The sequence below is a fragment of the Protopterus annectens genome, chromosome 2.part2 (genome assembly GCF_019279795.1).
Source record: "Protopterus annectens isolate FY-2018-M chromosome 2.part2, PAN1.0, whole genome shotgun sequence".
Classification (NCBI taxonomy): domain Eukaryota; kingdom Metazoa; phylum Chordata; order Ceratodontiformes; family Protopteridae; genus Protopterus; species Protopterus annectens.
In genome coordinates, this window is record NC_056730.1 from 530221690 (window position 1) to 530240415 (window position 18726).

Here is an 18726-nt window from a genome sequence, read left to right on the forward strand (position 1 = left end):
CTTCACAGATCCTTTCAAAAAGCTGGAGAGAAGGGTGGATGGGGGGGTTATACACACTCGGTAGTTTGAGAGAATCATGTGACAAGGCAACTTCATTGCTAAACAGTAACTTGAAATTTAACTTTCGGACAAAGCATTTTAGTTCAATAAGTTCCTTGGATATGTCACCCATTTTACTAGGGACAAATGTGTAACCAAGGGAAAGTAACTCAACTAATTCCTCCCTTAGTTCCAAGTCTGTGAAATTGTAAATAGTGAAGTCCCCTTTACGGTTAAGTATAATTCTTGGACCTTGATGTAGGAAACAAGGGTTAAGGTCAGCAGTCGTCTTACTGTAATTCGTTCCTGCACTTCACAAGCCACTATCCCTTCAAACAAAAGAAATCTATTGTGAAGGGCCAAATGGTTAGGGCTGTTAGAATGTGTAGTGATTTTGACACCTTTCAGAACGAATGCACACTTTTGTGTAACATGTTCCTTAATAGGGGTTACCCGAGGAATCTCATTGATGAAATTAGGCTTGAAGTTACAGCCAAAAGGATAAATGGGGTTTATAAACCTATCTTGCAAAGCCATGTACTACTTGACCTTAGTTCTAACAACACACTACTGTCACCCATTGTGTGTTCCCCCTCTCCTAATGACATCTCTCTGACCAACCATGTACGTGATTTTGCCATTAGTTACGTCCACACATTTAGTCTTAACACTCAGACTACCACTGCATTGATTAAGAAAAACTGGCAATTTATCTTGGGGAGTCCTGGCCTCTCTGAGAAATTAGGCCCTTGTCCTAATTTTGTCTTCAAGAGGAACAACAATCTTAAGGAACTTCTACAGTGGGACCTAACTAAAAAAACCTTTAACAAGCGCACAGGATGTACCCATGTGGTTTTTGCAACTGGTGTTACAAAATGAAGGTAGGGCAGACCTACACTATAAGGGACAGGAAGTTTTTAATCCAAGCTCCACTCAACTGTGAAAGTAGATCAGTTGTATACCTGGCTCTTTGTGATTGCTGTCCCTCATTTTATCTGGGAAAGACTGACCGCAGACTTAGGGACCGTGTCTATGAGCATATGTATGCAATTAAGAAAAACTCTGACGTTAACGCTTTGGCTAAACACATTGCCAACCACCCTGGGCACTCTTTCTCTTTATGGCCATAGATCAAGTGACCAATAACATCCGGGAGGCCCAATAACTCTACTCTTAGAAGTACGTGAACTGGAGTGGCAACTGCGTTTAGACGATTTTGCTACCCGGTTTAAACGAAAACTGTAACATCTCAGCAGTACTCAAATTGAGGAGCTATTTAAGATAGTACCCACCCCCACCCCTTTGTAGATATTACTTACTTTCTTATGCATACATAAAGACTTTTTAAAACATACAAAATTTTTTGTTTCTGACTTCATGTGACGTGCCTTTGTTGTAGCACCTCTCATGTTAAATATTGCCTAGATTTTAGTTATTATTGTTGTTTATACAATAATATCTTTAAGGTACACAGTTGCTCATTATGGTTCATACTTATAATGGATTACCATTACTTTTTACTAAGATTTAATCCATTACTGCATATTATACTTACTTTTTATGAGTTGCTATTTGAATGACTTTTTATGTTGAATTTTACTTTAACGTTATGATTTCTTTCACATATTTTAAGAATTTTAAATATGTCATTTTAAATTTTATGTTTATTTCTTTGGTAACATTCCACACTTTGAAATGCTTATTACTAACATGAATTAATGTTTGCATTTTCTCTTTGAGGAACAAGTTGTTCCTGTGAAGGCTTCTACTTGTTTACCAATTACTACAATGAGTTTCACCTTATCATGTTGTCATTTCCCTTTTGCTTTGTATAAAAGGGGCGTGCACTTTTACCTCATTGTTAATTTGTTTTCTCTGAGGAAGCTGCACCTTTGTGCGGCGAAAACGTTTGTGATAAATAAATTCGTTAAGACTACCTACTTGTTGTTGCTGGTACAAGGGCTCCGTGGTACGTTATTTAGGAATCATGTGATCATTGATTTGTATGACCACTTTGTGATATGTCCAAAGATAGTGACAGTCTAGTTACCAATGACAAACCTTCGGTTATAACTCCAAGTACAATGTTCTGTGGAGTTTTACTTGTTTACTGATCTGTCTGAATAGATGTGGATTTTCCTGGTGAACATAAGAATTGTGCTGTGAAGACGGTGTGGAACTGTGGAGTTTGTTGAGCTCCGTTACCAGTTATTACTGCTGTTGCTGCTTGCATCATTTCCTGGCTTGGTCTGAATTTTTTATTGGCAATTTGATATTTCACCATCTTACAGGTGGACTTTTGGTTTAGTGTCTACAGCTGTTCAATTATTACTGCTGTGATTTGGGTATTTCCCTGATTCAGGTGCTTTCTGCTTTGTAGATATTTGCATCTTGTTTTAAAGTACTGAATGTGCCAGACTGGCTGTTTATTTAGCCAAAGGCAATGAGTTCCCTCTCCTGACTGTTTCCAGTTCACATTGACTGCCCAAGAGTTTGTATGGATATTTTGTTTAGGTCTTGTTGGGCTTATTTATTAGACTATGTTCAGCTTGAAGTCTGTGTTGGCAGCTAAACAAATTAAAATCCAAGTATCTGAAATTGTTTGTGGTTATATCCAGCAGGTTTAGACTGTTTTGTGGGTGTTATTCTTGGCAATTTCTGATTTGTGAATGTTATTACTTTTATCAGTGAAAAACTGCTTTTGGACTTGCTGACATTTTTAGGTGTAAGCTATCATTCATCTAACCACTTAAAGTAACTAGCTATTGGTTATAATTTATCAATGCTATAATGCATGCGTGTATATGTGTGTATATATATATATATATATATATATATATATATATATATCTATATATATACACACACACACACACACACACACACACACACACATCCTTGTGTGTTTGTGTGTATATATATATATATATATATATATATAAATATATATATATAATATATATATATGTATAGATATAGATATATGGATATATATATATATATGGATATATATATATATAAAATATATATATATATATATATATATATATATATATATATATATATATATACACACACACACACACACACACACACACACATATATATATATATATATATATGAGAGAGAGAGAGAGAGAGACATCCTTCTCTTTTCAGTTATTTTATTTAATTCGGTAGAATATCAGTTACTCACAGTAGACACGGGGTTTTATGTACAGTATTGTCAGTGCTATAGAAAAAATATTATGAGCATTTAAACTTCAACAAATAATCATGTGACAATTACTTTAATCAGCAGTCTTAGGTTTTACTTATAAAGGGTGCAGAAATTAGGAAGACCAAACAGATAATCTGCTTTGCTTCAGAGGCTGAGAGGAGTGAAATTTCAAAGCAGACTGGACTGTCAACTCCTTCATGTTTGCCATGGTAAGTCACCCAAAGGAAAATACTGCTATCAAAGTATTTTCTTGTGAAGGTGTGGTTGCATCCACTTCTTGGTTCAGGAGGGTCGTCTTTACATATATGAGCCACAAGCACTTGGTTACCATTTTACACTTTTTACCAACACAGATGAAGTGTGTAATAAATAACATACTGTGTAATTTATAATTTGTAATTTATAAATGACTTAAAACCTTAAAAAACTTTTGCTGATCTTAATTTCAAAACAGCTGCTATGGAAATTACATCATTCATATCTGTTGGTCTATTGGCTTGTAAATGCATTTGCCAAAATAGGTCTTAGAAATCTAATAAATCTTCCCAGTGCCACCCCCCCATCCCCAGGGTTTTTTGCACTTGTTCTAAAACATAACATTTATAACTGACATTTTGGCACACTTTTGCATGTTTCGCCAAATAATTATTTTCTACGCCATATGTTACATCGTATGTATGTTCATGTATACAGCTCTTCAGTGCCCTTTCCATTTTTCCAATGTAGAAGGCACCACACTGGCAAGTACAAATATAAACAACACCAACAGTGTTACAATTAAATTAATTCTGAGCTCTTAAGTCTTTTTCATGACGATTTAAATAATTTTTTTAATTCAGTGTTACTAACATAGGAGTATTGCCTGCAAAAAACACATTTGTAAGTATCAGTTTTCCTGTTTAAATGTTGGTTGCAGTGCCCTCTGTTACATTTGTACATATCTTTCAAACATACCTTTTTTTGTATGTGAGTTTGGGAGTATTTTTAAAAACTTCAAGCTTACCAGGTAGCTGACTGAAGAACTCCCAATATTTAATGATAATATCTTTGATACAAGAATATTCACTGTTATATGCCAGTCAAATAGCATTGTAAAAATTTTTGCCATTGTTTTCATCATTGAGTTCTCTTGGGTGAGTGCACACATTATCCAAGTTAAAGTCAACCCTATTCCCAAAAATCGACAAAAAAACTCATACCCCATCCTTCAGTAACTTCTGAAATAATCTTAGAAAGAAACTGGTTGGGGTACCCCTTTGAAGAAACATTGTCCTTAAGTTTTCATATTCGTGTATAAAATCTTCATAATAGCAGGTCATATGGGCTACCCTTACAAGCTGACCCTTTATAATACTTATTTTTTGGGACAACAAGTGTTCACTACTATAATGAAAAAAATGAGTTATAGTAGATGAGTTTACGGTAGATTTTGGAAACATACTTCCATGAACCCTTATCTTTATAGATAAAGACATCCAGATAGTTAAATTCATCTTCCATTATATAAGATATAAATCTGAGAAAATATCTAGTGGTAAAGAGGTACTTTATAAAATCAACCAAATGTTCTTTGGTACCTGTCCAAATTATGCAGAAGTCATCCAAAAATCTGGTATAAAGGAGGCAATGTTGAAAATAAGAGAAATTCAGAATAAATCTCCTTTCCTTTCGTATTAAACTAAATTGGCATAAATGGCACACAAGATGCACCCATTGCAACTGTACTTTTCTGTCAAAAAATTTTCCTTAAAAATATACATAATTGTATTTTGTTACTAGTTTCATAAAAACAATATTGCGACAGTCAGTGTGTGTTAAAAAATCACTGATCACATTTTTGAACCACTCGAACCCTACCGCATGTGGAATTATGGTGAATAAATCAGTGAAGTGATGTCTTGTTCTGAACGAAAGTGCTCAACTGTACTTAATCAAATGATTGTTTCTCTATCTGTGGTCCAGCACTGTGGTGAATACTAGTAGTGTGACTTAGAAGGCAGTGTGATTTTTCTTACTAGTCATTTTATCTCTGCCTTTGCCGAATTTGTTTTGGTTTGTGCTTTTAGTTTTACCATGAAGAAATACTACTTAAATAATCCTCTTAAATGAGAGGTTTAATTGGCCAGAGAAGGGGTGAATTTCCCTTCTATTCATCCAGTTTGCACTTGATGAGGGATGTATTGTTTTACATCAAAGCAGAGTCAATTCAGTAAAAGAGGGATTCTTTGAGGGAGATATCTTTCTTATTAGCAGGTCCTGTTTATGTTATGGGGCAAGTTTTGTTCTTTTGAGCAGGTGGTGGGGTATTGTTTGTTTTGTGGATGTGTAGGAGGTTGCATAGGACTGAATACTTCAAGGCCTTATAAGCAAGGCAAACGTCCTTTTTCAGGGGTCTGTAGAAGCATTGAAGAGAGAAATTGCTTTAAGTTGGTCTGTGTAGCACAAAGAAGATGTGCCCCTGATTGTCATAGTAACGAAATACAGAGTTCTGTCAAGCTGTCATACGTTTACGTAAGTACATACTGAAAAGGTTAGTATATTCTTTTACTATTCTGATGAGAAAGGAATAGAGAGTTATGACAATATTCCCTTGATCTAGAAGATATACCATTTGTAATCAGTTTGGCTAGATAAAAGGATTTTCTAATAACATCTTTGTAAATGAAAGTGCCTTAGTTTCTAATAACTATGTCAATTTTCAAAGGGTTGTCATTTATATAGTATGTTCTTGGGTGCCAGTGTTTGTCAAAGGACACAATACCACATTTCTTAGCATTAAGCATAAGGACTTTGTCTGGACACCACTTGTGTTTGGCCTTTCTGTAGAGTCTGACAGCTTAAGAGTTTGAGTCATCTGTCATTTGTTAGCCATAGGCCACTGATACCGGCTTTGACATTAGAGAAGTAAATATTGAAGAGAAGTGGCTCAAGGACTCGTCCCTGAGAGAGATCACTGGTAGTGACTCGTGGATTGTATTCTGTCAGTAAACCAGTTTGCTATCTAATGAGTAACTTAGGGGTTTACATTAAGTTTGATTAACTTGTCAATAGGGCCAGAATGTGGGATAGTATCAGTGGCCTTGGCCAGGTCGATGTAAGCAATATGAACTGATTTGCCATCATGATTTGCATCAGTGATTTGTTCAAAGAAGGATATCAGTTTTAGGAGGCAGGATCTACCCTTAATGAACCCAGACTGGTTTGGATCAAGAAATCGTTGGCTGCCAGTTTTTAGTTGATAAGTTCCAGTTCCATAATGATGTGCTCCTTTGCTTTATGGATAAGGCTGGTGAGGCTTATAGGGCTATAGTTTCCAGGGTCAGTGTTGTGCCCTCCCTAGTGGAATGTGATGACTATAACAGTATTAGACCTCAGGCATGAGTGTAATGGAGAGAGAGACTGAGAATGAGTAGGGTTAGTAGTGAGGCTATAAGGCAAACAGAACACAGCTCTGGATAAAGTGCCCCTGATAAGCAAGAGAGCAAATCCAATGAAAAAAACTCCAGAGGCACACCACGACAAACGGAGCCAACCTGATGAAAACCTTTTTATTCACAAAAAGAGAACAGAACAATTGCCAGTAAACGCTTTCACGTTTCTCTGAACGATTCTTCAGACTTAAAAAGTACTCCTTCTATAGTACATCAATATAAAGGCAGGTTTAACTAGCTTGCATCAATCAAAATCATACCATTATGTCGTTCATTAATGCAGTAATCAAAAATCAATTAAATCATCTCTGCCTAGTAGTGCTTACAATACTGATGAATGTATTGTGTCATCACATAACAATGCATATAGAAAGCATATGCAAATGTGTGCATGCAATAAAAACAAATAAATATATATATATATATATATATATATATATATATATATATATACATACACACACACACACACACACACACACACACACACACACACACTAACTAATAAAATGTGCATAGAAAATATATATAACAATACATATAAAATACGGGCATTCATATAAATGTCCTACACCTAAAAACATGTTTATTCTAGCCATTTAACATTTGTAATGTCAGTAAAATTTCATTACCATAAAAATCTGCTGTTCCATATAAAAACTACTATTCCATAAAAGCTTCATACTCGTGTATATATAAAAACATGTGTTCATACTTGTGTACCAAGGTAATAAATAAGGGTCTGTCCATTAAAAGTGACTAGGGAGTAAGGGGTCTATCTTTAAGGAAGGGTTTCAGTGAAACTCTTTCATTTAGGCCGTGTAACTTATCTGCTTGTAACCTCAGGATCAATCTAGCTTCCTGCTTCTCAGTATGGTTCCTGACATCACCTAACTTCACTGTTTTTTTTATATTAATTCCATCACTGTAAACCAAAACGTATGTGTTGTATCTGGATGCATTACGTGTCTTGCAAGATCATTACTCTCATCTTCTCTACTGATGGCATAAATGTGTTCCCTCACACGCTCTCTCAGTGTTCTCTTGGTTTTGCCAACATAGAAGCAACTGCATTTCTGACATACAGCTAGATACACGAGATCCCATGTCTTACAATCTGCATATATCTTAAAAGAAAATACATGACCTGTGTCAGGGTGAGTAAATTCCTTGCTCCCAGACATGAAACTGCGATAGTTGCATGACCTACATGGAAACATCTCTACTCTGACAGATCTGGTCCTATCCTTTCCAGTCTTCTCATAGCACAATATCCTTTTCAATGACTGAGTGTTCCTGTATGTAAGATTCGGTGTATTCCCTGCTGCTTCTCTGACTTTACTGTCCAAAGTGAGTATGTGCCAGTTATTGTAAATGAGCTCCTTAATCTTTCTACTATTGTTTGTGTAGGGTATCACTATCCTGTTGATATTACCAGTACCTCTGGTTCCATTAGTCTCTGTACGTAATCTCTCTCTATTCCTCTTAATGTATGGTTTACCTGTGGTGTCCCTTCTGGTCACAATCTCATCATGAATATAAGCAGTTTCATAGGTGTGGTACCCTCTCTCCTTAAATGCATTCTCTAAACTGTCTAACCTGAGCCGAAACACAGAATTTTCACTGGTGAGCCTGGAGGCCCTTAGGGCCTGACCTTTAACTATATTTCAGTAAATGTGTGGAGGGTGCATGCTTGTGCGTTGTAACACTGCATTCTTCCTGCAAGTCTTCCTAAACATCTCTGTCTTTAACCCTTCATCTTGTTTACATACTAACACATCTAGAAATTCTATCTCTTTCTTGGACCAATTCCCTGTAAAAGAGAGAAAAGTGGTAGTGCCATTTATATACCCTATGAAACTTTTTAAACTATCCTCATCACCCCTCCAAACCAAAAAAAATCATCTACAAAGCGTTTATAGTATTTGATCTGAGTTGTGTACTGTGTATTCTGCATCACATAGGTATCCTCCCAATACGCCATTACCAAATTGGCATAAGAATTGGAGCACGGAGTCCCCATCGCTACACCTTTCAATTGTAGAAAATTGTTGTCATCATATATAAAGGCATTGTTTTTCAAGATAACATCCATGAGCATTGCACATCTAATGACCAAATCTCTTGGCATACTTTTCTCCATCAGGAACAACCTCATATGTTCAACACCTGTTTCATTTGTTATACTAGTAAACAGTGAGGTGACATCTAAAGTAACTAACAAATCTGAGGATATATCACCTCCTGTTGTCACATTGTCAGAGTTTCCAAGAAATGCTAAGTATCTCTAATCACTGTTGTTGTCGCATCGACTACCTGTCTTAATTGCTTCTCAAAATAAATAGATACAGACTCTGTTAGCCATCCTTTACTCGAGACAATGGGTCTCATAGCAAGATTTAGCAAGCATTTGTGTACCTTAGATAATCCCCTTATAACTGGAATCACAGGTTTCTCGATCAAAAAATACTTATACAGCTCAAAATCTATAACATCACATAGAAACATATATAATGTGCTGTGTACATCTTTTATAATCCTTTCTAACTGTACAGCATTCAAATTCTGATAGGTCCCTTGCTCTCCCAGTAAATCACTCATTTTACTTGCATTAACATTTCTATCCATTAGAACAATAGCTCTGCCTTTATCAGCAGGTCTAATAACAATTCCTTCATTGTACTTGAAGAGTCTTGAGTGCTTCTGTTTCCCTGACATTCAAATTGTAAAAAGCATCTTTCCTATCAGCTCTACCTCTCTCCAATAAGTTCAGTAAATCCCTCTCACACGCTTTCTCAAACCCCTCTAACAAGGGATGGAACTGGGGTGTAAAAGTGAATGGTTTTCTAAACCTTGTAGTTACATTACTCACATTATCACCATATAACATGTTTAAGCTAATTTCCTCGTGAATAATTTAATGTCCAACATTAATTCAGTACAATCAATGCTCTTGGCTGGGATAAACGAAAGTCCTTTATTTAAAAGTCCCCTTTCTGTTTCATTTAGAACATAACTGGAAAGATTAATCACTAAGTCCGACTCACCGGTTGCAATATCTTTTTCTGGAACTCCAGCCTCTCTTCCGACGACTTGCATTTCCTCATCCTCGATTGAGGGCTCCATGCTTGCTTCTGAAATGCCCAGAAGGGCAATGGAAAAGGACAAAACGGAGTCGTAACATCTGACGTTGTCGCCATCTCCTGTATCAGTTTCTCCTTCCAGCGAACATCCTGGACAATGGAAATGTCTTTATTTTCACCTCGTGAGCCTTCTCCATACTTTCTGTAGACCCAAAAGCACGTCCGCTCACATCATTGCTCTTCTCTCTCTCACTGACGTTGGGTGTATCAGCTGACATAGTAGGAAGTGAGGTTGCCATTTGTGAGTTGGCCGGAATCTCTGGTTAAACCTGCCTTTATATTGATGTACTATAGAAGGAGTACTTTTTAAGTTTGAAGAAGCGTTCAGAGAAACGTGAAAGCACTTACTGGCCATTGTTCTATGATATTTGTGTGAATAAAAAGGTTTTCATCAGGTCAACTCCATTTGTCGTGGTGTACCTCTAGAGTTTTTTTTCCATTGGATGTGAGTCTAGACTTACGTGATGACAAGAAGGTGACATGGCACATTGTCTGGACCATTGTAGCTAGTGTTTTTGGCCTTGAAGAGAACACTCTGGACTTGCTCCAAAGTGATTTGGTGGTAATTGTTGACCATGCTAATGTGTGAGGGAGAGTTAGAGGTTTGATAAACATGTAAAGTTTGAGTGTTATGTATTAGCTCAGTGTATTGTTGAGTATTGCTTCTATGGTTTCTGACATATTGGCATTTTTCAGCTCATACTTACCTTTGGAGGATTTGATTTTGCTTCTGAGTTCTTTAGCAGTCTTTTTGAGTTCACTTTCAGAGATTGTGGTATTAAGTTTATTCTTATGGACAATACATTTCTTATTCTTGTGTAGTTTGTTTATACTAGGGTTATACTTTGGGGGTATGCCTGAATGTATTTGTGTCTGAGGGGGGCTGACATATCAGTGCATAGTTTTATGTCAGCATAGAAGCTATCCATGAATATAGTAGTGTGTGAGATGAGTTCATTAAGGGGAGGTGTTTAAACTTCATCAGGTCATAAGCTCACTGTAATAGGTTTACCTTAGAACAGTCACGAAAGATAGAAGGATTTGAAGATAAATCAGGTTTTACCCTCATAGAGAATATTACTAAATGGTGGTCAGATGTGATCAATGATGGGAAAACTGCAGGCATAAGAGTATGGTTAGGTGGGTCTAGGACTATTCACTGAAAGCACATTTCACTGAAACTCAAATGACTGTGTACAAATTACTGAAAGCACAATTCACTGAAAACACAACTCACTGAAACACATTTCACTGAAAGTTATATATGGCCTTTTCCCCACTGTAGTGCGACCCTGAAGTTAGAATATATAGTAAGGGGGGGTGTGGGGGGAACTCCCCCCCCCACATTGGGGGCATAGCCCCCCACATAGTTTGGATATATATTAAGTTTAGAAAAGAGTAATTTATTGAAATTGCAAGTATCCATGCGTATAGTTCAAAATATTTAAAATAGGCGGGGGGCTACGCCCCCACACACACCCCCCCCTTACTATATATTCTAACTCCAGGGTTGCACTACAGTGGGGAAAAGGCCATATATAACTTTCAGTGAAATGTGTTTCAGTGAATTGAGCTTTCAGTGATTGGTGCACAGTCAAATGTGTTTCATTGAAATGTGCTTTCAGTGAATAGTCCTAGACCCAGTTGGGTCAACTACTAGTCAGTCTAAGGATCTAGTATTTATAAAGTCTAGGAAGAGTTACCTACATTTATTTGTGGTAGTGTGGGTGTCCCAGTTAATAGAACTGCAGCTGAAATCCCCCAGGAGAGTAATAAGTTCAATGGGGAGGGATTCCTGTTTGTTTAGGTATACCTTGTGACATGCTGGTGACATGGAATGAGTAGTTGACTATGATGTGGTGTGGATTTTTGTGACAGTAAGTGGAGTATGTAAGAGCTTGAGGTCATAGTATTGTTTTATGAGTCTAGATGTGAGTTGACTTCTTAAGAAAACAGACACACCCCCTCTCCAACAACACATTCATTTTCAACAGTGGGTCAGAAAGAATGGTAGGCATTGAAACCTGGCACTGTGGGGATGCTATCACTACACTGAAACCATGTTTCAGTAGCTATGCAGATAGCTATATTTTTGAGGTCAGGAAGGTCTGTAAGGAGTTTAAATAGCATTGAGCTGTGTTACCTTTGTATAGGTTTGATTTTGTTTGACTATGTTACTATTTTAAGGACACTGACCGTGCCTAAAAAATTGGACTGTGGGAGAAGAAAAAGTGTGGTCAATATACTAAAGCCATGAAGAGAGAGGTGTAAGCCACCCCCTATAAAGCAGACAAAGAGCTTTCAGTCATTTCATCCCAGGCTGATATATACCGGACTGTTTTAGAATAACTCCATTAATTAAGCTAATAATTAGTGGCATCATTCTTGGTAATGGTAGAGTAACTCTCAAGACTAATTTCATATGAGCCTCAGATTTATATTGTGAGATCTTCATCATGTCCATCTTTGTATGATCCAAGGAGAGTAAGTTGCTATGATAGGAGAGTAGACCATATGACTGAATGTTCATAATTTCAAACATGTTTAACACTGGCAAAAGTGATCAAAAGTTGTTTGATCACGTCTGCCAGTGTTGGGTCCATGCAAGGTTGTGCACAGTGGGGATCAAGGAATTTGCCCTTTCCCCACTGTAAAGCGATCTCTGAGTTGCTCTTTTTAATTAACGGGGAGATGTGAGGAGGACGCAGTAAATCTGTTTTGTTTTTTCATTGTTTTGGCTTTTGCTCATTTGATCGTTAGCTGTTCAGCATTTGTGTAGTTTGACATTTCGAAGTACACCTGATCCAAGGAACAGTGTTCAAATTGTTCACTCTTACATGCACAATGGTTGAATCACATGTCAACTTTGCATAAAGGGAATTGCGGGATCTAGTAACACAGTGGACTCTAGCACCAGAAAGACAGCTTACCATCACCCTGTCCTTGTTCTTCATGATGAGTGTTAAATTTGTGTGTCTCATTATAGAGTAACCTCTGCTAAAACATTACCAAATGTCTTCACTCAGCTTTCCTGTCATAAGGTTGTTGGACTTCTGCCACTTGTATTGCATAATGATCAGTATCAACATGTATCCTGAAAGGCTGACTTTCTGGTAGATGTCAGCTCTTCCAGAATAATTTTGTAGGTATATACTCTTTGGGCAAAATGGCCTTTGTAGTGTTCATAGGCACTTGTTCATCCTGATGACTAGATTTCCTTGTTTTCCATCTAGAAGGTGGTTTGTGAGATATTCTTCAGGATCAGACTCAATTACATTCCATTCTTCCTTAAAGTGTGTATGATGATAAGTGTTTGCTATGTTTCTTGACATCTGATGAAGCGTGGATGGACCACGCGAAAGCGCTCATCTTTTAACCTCCATTAAAAGTTTTTGCACCTTTCAGAGTTGCCAGAGTTCTTCATTTAGCTACTCGCACTTTATTTGGATTATTGCCTGCTCCTTCGTGCTTGATACTTCACTACGCTACTACCTTTCTTGACATATGTCAAAAATTCTTATGCAACCTTTTGAGGTTAAAGATCTTCTCTTTTATTTCATGTTTAACTTATTTTGCTCTGTTAGAAAGAGCATGCATTAACATAGACAGCTCATATCTGCTTGATTGATTTTCACTACCAAGGGATCTTGCTGCCAGTTCAGTGTTGTGAAAGAGAATTTAACTAGAGTGGGTTGCTGTTAGTGCTTGATTCAAGAATTTGTGTCTACAGCAGATAGTTGTGCACAGCCCTTCAGTCTATCTTTATATATCTTAAATTTACACTTTAGTACCACAGCCTTCTCTGGCAGGGCTGCCCTGCATCTTTTCTTGACCATTTCCTTGTTTCGGACTGATTGCCGCCTTAATGGTTTATTTTAATCAGTGCTGTATAATCGATCCCAGTTATTTAACTTTGAGTATGAGACTACTGATGTGTGAGTACTTGCAATATTCTTAGGTCTTTAAGAATATTTTCTGACATTAGACCTGTAGCGAAAATTAGCTAAGGAGTTGTATGCCATAATGCAGCTCCTCATTAAAAATTTATTTTATATTTTGGAAGGGCAAATGATTTCTTTGGAAGAAAGTGGTAGCTATTAGGGTGGTGTGCACACCCCTTAATCAGATGGAAGGTCATTAGTGTGGTCTTTAGAGGTAAGATATTCCCATGACTGGAAAGTTTTTACCAGATGCTTACAGCCAGCAGAAGATGATGCCATTGGATGTACTCACTTCACACGCTTCTCTGAATGATCTATAGATACGGTGAGTAAATGTATATTAGTACCTTTTCTCCTGTAATTAGCCAGAACAGTGTCCTGTAAATGGTGGGAGAGGTATAAAAGTGAATTTGATGAGAGAAGAATACTTTGACCCAGAAGCAAAGCTGCCTCTCTGGAGATTTTGTTCTTTGTGAGATATTTTGTTTTTTTTTTGCATTGCACTGCTACTCAGTTTGTTGCCTTCCCTTTTGTGTCCTTATTAACAGGTAATAATTGATGATTACTTGCCAGCAGATTGCAATGGAGAGCTGCTGTGTTCCTACTCTAACAACAGAAGTGAACTCTGGGTATCCCTCATTGAAAAGGCTTACATGAAGGTCATGGGAGGCTATGACTTTCCTGGCTCAAACTCTGTAAGTAAATTAAGCATCTAACTCCTTTACTAATGACCATTTTCAAGAAACGTGCCCTGAAAGTACTGACTTGTTTTTGACTATTTTTGGTCCCCATATGTAAACAGCTTATATCCAAAGGAGATAGGCATGGTCTTAAGAAATTTTTGATGAAGTGATACAAGACCGTTAGTTATGACATGACCTGTTGTTATATTCCATGTATCGGTAGCAAAGGAGCAGCTGAATATTGAATTTTGATGGAAAAATATTTTTTGCAACAGTTTATCCAGAAATTAAGGCCTGAAATCATAACAGCAGTACATGTTCGTGTTTTTAGTTTTATATTTGTTTTTCTGAAAGTCATTGATAAATGCATTTTTATTTTAAACTGAGTGTTTCACAAAAGTTGCAAATTCTCATTCTCTAATGGCCATTCTGACTTGAATTTGACCATACCTACTTTTTCAGTTTCTCTGTACTGCTGTTAGGATTTTCTTATAAAATTTAAGGTCAAGACACCTAACTGCATAAGGCGACATTTGCGGCACATCATATGAGTTAATTGTATTAAAGACAATGTGACAGTAGGTTACTTCTGTATACTTTTTTACACTTATTTTTGAATTTCTACAGAATGTTTCCTTATACAGGGGGAGATTTAGTTTTTACCATTTTACATTGTTCACAATTCGGTTTCATCGTTAGTAGATGAGGTCAAGGGAGCTGAAGATGAGAATCTCATTTTAATGTACATACAAAGGGCAAAGCTTTTTGTCTTTACCTCGGTCTATGGTGATTCTGCTAAAGGACTTCAAGAGGGCTACAGTACTTTCAGCATAGGTTCCCTTTGTTTGCAACATCTTGTCCAAAAGCCTCCTCCAGAATCTCCTTAGACCATTTGCTGAAAGAATGTTTTGAAGTCAGGTTATATATATGATAAAATTCCTTTTACTTCCTTTGCCACAATTAGTTCCAAAAGCCTGAAGAGAAGATATGTCAAAGGAAAAACTGTCTTGTTTAAGGGGATAAAGAAACTTCTAAAAGAGACACTTCTCTATATTTTTCTTTCTTCTCCCAAAACAGACAAGGGATCCTGAAAACCCATTTTTAATGTGCACTTTTTCAGGAAACGTGAAGAATAGAAAATGATTACTTACTGTGTTGTTCTTCCTGTTTACTTCCAAAGAGTTTAACTAGTAACACTGGATCTGAAACTAGTGCATCACTATTGCCTTCTTATAAGAATTATGCATACATTTAAAGGGGGAAATAAGCATGTCCAGTTCTGTGCTACGGTGTTGAGTCTTGCAAATACTCCCAAAGTATTCACAAGCTTACCACCAGCTTTTGCAGCCTTTAGATGAAAGGGTTGCCTGTGTTTCCATACCTGGACAGTTTTATTCAAACTCTGTCCAAGTAATGGTTGATAGCCTACAGATAGTTCCCTTTTTGGACTAGTGGATTGACAGTCAGAAGTAATAGAATTTGTTACAACAGAAAGCAAGATTCTTTTGTCACAGTAGTAGATATGGTCAGCCACAGAATATTCCTGAGATCTGTTAGCAAGTAATGTGGTGGTTCACCTTGTCAGGTTACACTTGAGAGAGAATGTCAGCTTTACTTTTGACCCTTTAGGATCATGAGATTGATTCTTTGAATCAGCACCTTATTTTCATTTTTCCTTTTCAGAGCAAATTACTGTGGTGGGTGACAACAATGAAGTGTAACCAGGAGGAAATACTTCCTACTACTTCACTCGTTTCAGTTTCTGATAATAGATGCATGGCTGAGAGAGGTGGCAACACTCAGCTCCAGTTTAGCTTCAACCTTAGGTGCTCTTCTCTAAAGGCCCTTCCTCACAAATTCCCTATAACAAGCTACACTATAGTGACCAATTTTTCATAGTAGCCACTATAAGGACTTGTCAAAAACCAGCAGAACAAAACCTAAAATTCAAGCCTATGGATTAGCCCAGTACATTACTTTGAAGAGTACCATAAAGTAGTCCAGGTTTATTCTACCACTGTAGCCATGTAGCATAGAACAGTAACAAAGTCAATTAAATAGTGATCAGTTTCCAGTGATGAAAACAAAACTGAATCCAGCATAACGCATATGCGTTAACCTTATTTGATATAATTAAGAGATCATAAATTTACTAGCCTAAGCTAAATAATTGGCACACAGCCATTTTAAATAATCATTAATGAGCTCCTTGGCCTGTTGAAACAAAAGGCAGAAGAGAAACACCAGTCTTTAAAAAGTCAGTGGAAAACATTGAGACCTCTAGTCAGTCAGTGTTCCACAACTAAACTTCGGACATGGCATAAAACACTTGAGTAAGTTGGCCATAGTAAGTAATGTGAAATGCTAGTCTGAAGGAAACAAGTTCAGTTTTCTTTTTTTTCAGTAAATATGGGGTGTAGTAGATGGAAAAAGTGTTAGTCCCCTATCCTTGATGATCAAAATAACTCTCAGTAGTTGACTAAGCATGTAATGACCAGACATTGAAACTCAAGAAATTACTTTGTACTTCATTAATAGTCTGTACTTCATTAATAGTTTAATAGTATATTGTGAGTAAATGAAGATACTTTTCAGCTTCTTTTACCACCAGTAGGAAATATTCCACATACAGATAACTACTATGGCAGAACAGGCTACAAAGATGGTGAAGAAAAGACATAAGCTTTCTTCACCGAAACTGTCTCTAGAAAAGGTGTGCTGCAATTACAGTGTCTCCACACTAACTTTAGCAGCCCAGACTGAGTGAACTTAGCCTTGTCCAGTGACATGAGTGAGGAACCTCAGCACACTAGGAATACACACAACTTCTTATTGTCAAGTTTCCTAACAGACACAGTTCCTGCAGCATGGCCCCCAAAAGATCATACAGTTCATACATTTTAGTTGGGCAAGGAAATGTGGGGCTGGTAGGCAGCTCAGATGAAACATACTTGCATAATGGATTCACATAAACAGTAAATCAACTTTAAATCAAGTTCCTATATTAATATAATCACTATTAGCAAACCAGTATGCAGATTCTGTGCTCTATGAGTAGAGTAATCATAACTTCTCGCAGAAACAACTGGCAGTAAATCAATTTGGATAAATTCACAAAATCCAGATAAGTAAAAAACATTAACATTTCAAAGCAAAATGCCTGTACAGATGAAAACAAAGAATGTTGCTTTTTAGTATTCCAGGCTGTAGTTGCTGACCAGTACAAACTTGAGATCTATATTAGAACATCGAAATTTCACAACTTCGAATATTCTAATATCGACCCATATTCAACAAAAGCTGAAAATAGCGAAATGACAGAAAACCTAATTTTTTCCTAGGGAAAGAATTTGGTTGTCCGTTTCTGTCACTTCGGTATTTTCAGTGCTGTGGTGGAAAGTTACGGGTCGAGTTCAGGTAAGTGTGCGAATGGGCGTGGGTTAGGTGAGTTAGGGTTAGGGCATGGGTTAAGTATGTGTGCGATTGTGTGGACGTGAGGGTTAGGGCAGGTTAGGTGAGTTAGGGTTAGGGCGCGTGTCAGGTAAGTATGCGATTGTGTGGACGTGAGTGTTAGGGTGAGGTAAGTGAGTTAGGGTTAGGGCACGGGTGAGGTGAGTGTGCGATAGTGATGGACCTTATGGTTAGGGTTAGGGTTTGGGTTAAGGTAAGTGGATAGTTAGTGGTGTTTGTACAGTTTAGTGTAGGGTTAGCTGTAAGATTTTAGGTGTATGTGGATTGCTGTTTGTTTGGTGTGCTTGTGTTGTGTGTATGTGTTTCGGAACAGCAATTTTTTTCCCTAGGAAAAAATTCACTGTTCTGCATGTTCAGTGTTGCCAGCATTCACTGAATAGGTGTCGATATTAGAACATTCGAAGTTGTGAAACTTCGATGTTGTAATATAGACCCCAAACTTGCACTGCCTAGCTGTAATCTCATTTCATTCCATGCTACTATAGACTACTTGCTTTGAGTTTTGCATGTCCATCAGCCATTTCCATAGAAAGAATTTCGTAGAATAATTAGTTCACTTTGGCATTTCCTTATTATCATTATTGCTTTTTTTTCCAAATTGCAATACATTCCTGGAAAAGGTCACCGATAAATGTGTCTGTATGAGACAAATTCCCTCTACAGACTATAATCAATTTTCAGCACTTAATTTGTCTGGATGAAAATCATAATGAGTTAAGTTGTGAGCACTGTTAAACTTTTTAGTATAAATCTTTGTGTAGGAGAGCTAAAAATCTCAGGGTTTCTGGACTGTAGATA

At 37.1% G+C, this 18726-nt stretch overlaps 1 protein-coding gene across 1 annotated transcript in view; it reads left to right on the plus strand.

Moving 5' to 3' along the window:
* Nucleotides 1-18726, plus strand: part of CAPN7 (calpain 7) — a 1011285-nt gene that overhangs the window by 496517 nt on the left and 496042 nt on the right. The window contains exon 10 of the mRNA XM_044064001.1: nucleotides 14323-14469. Coding sequence (XP_043919936.1) covers nucleotides 14323-14469 — 147 coding nt within the window. The remainder of the gene's footprint in view (nucleotides 1-14322; nucleotides 14470-18726) is intronic.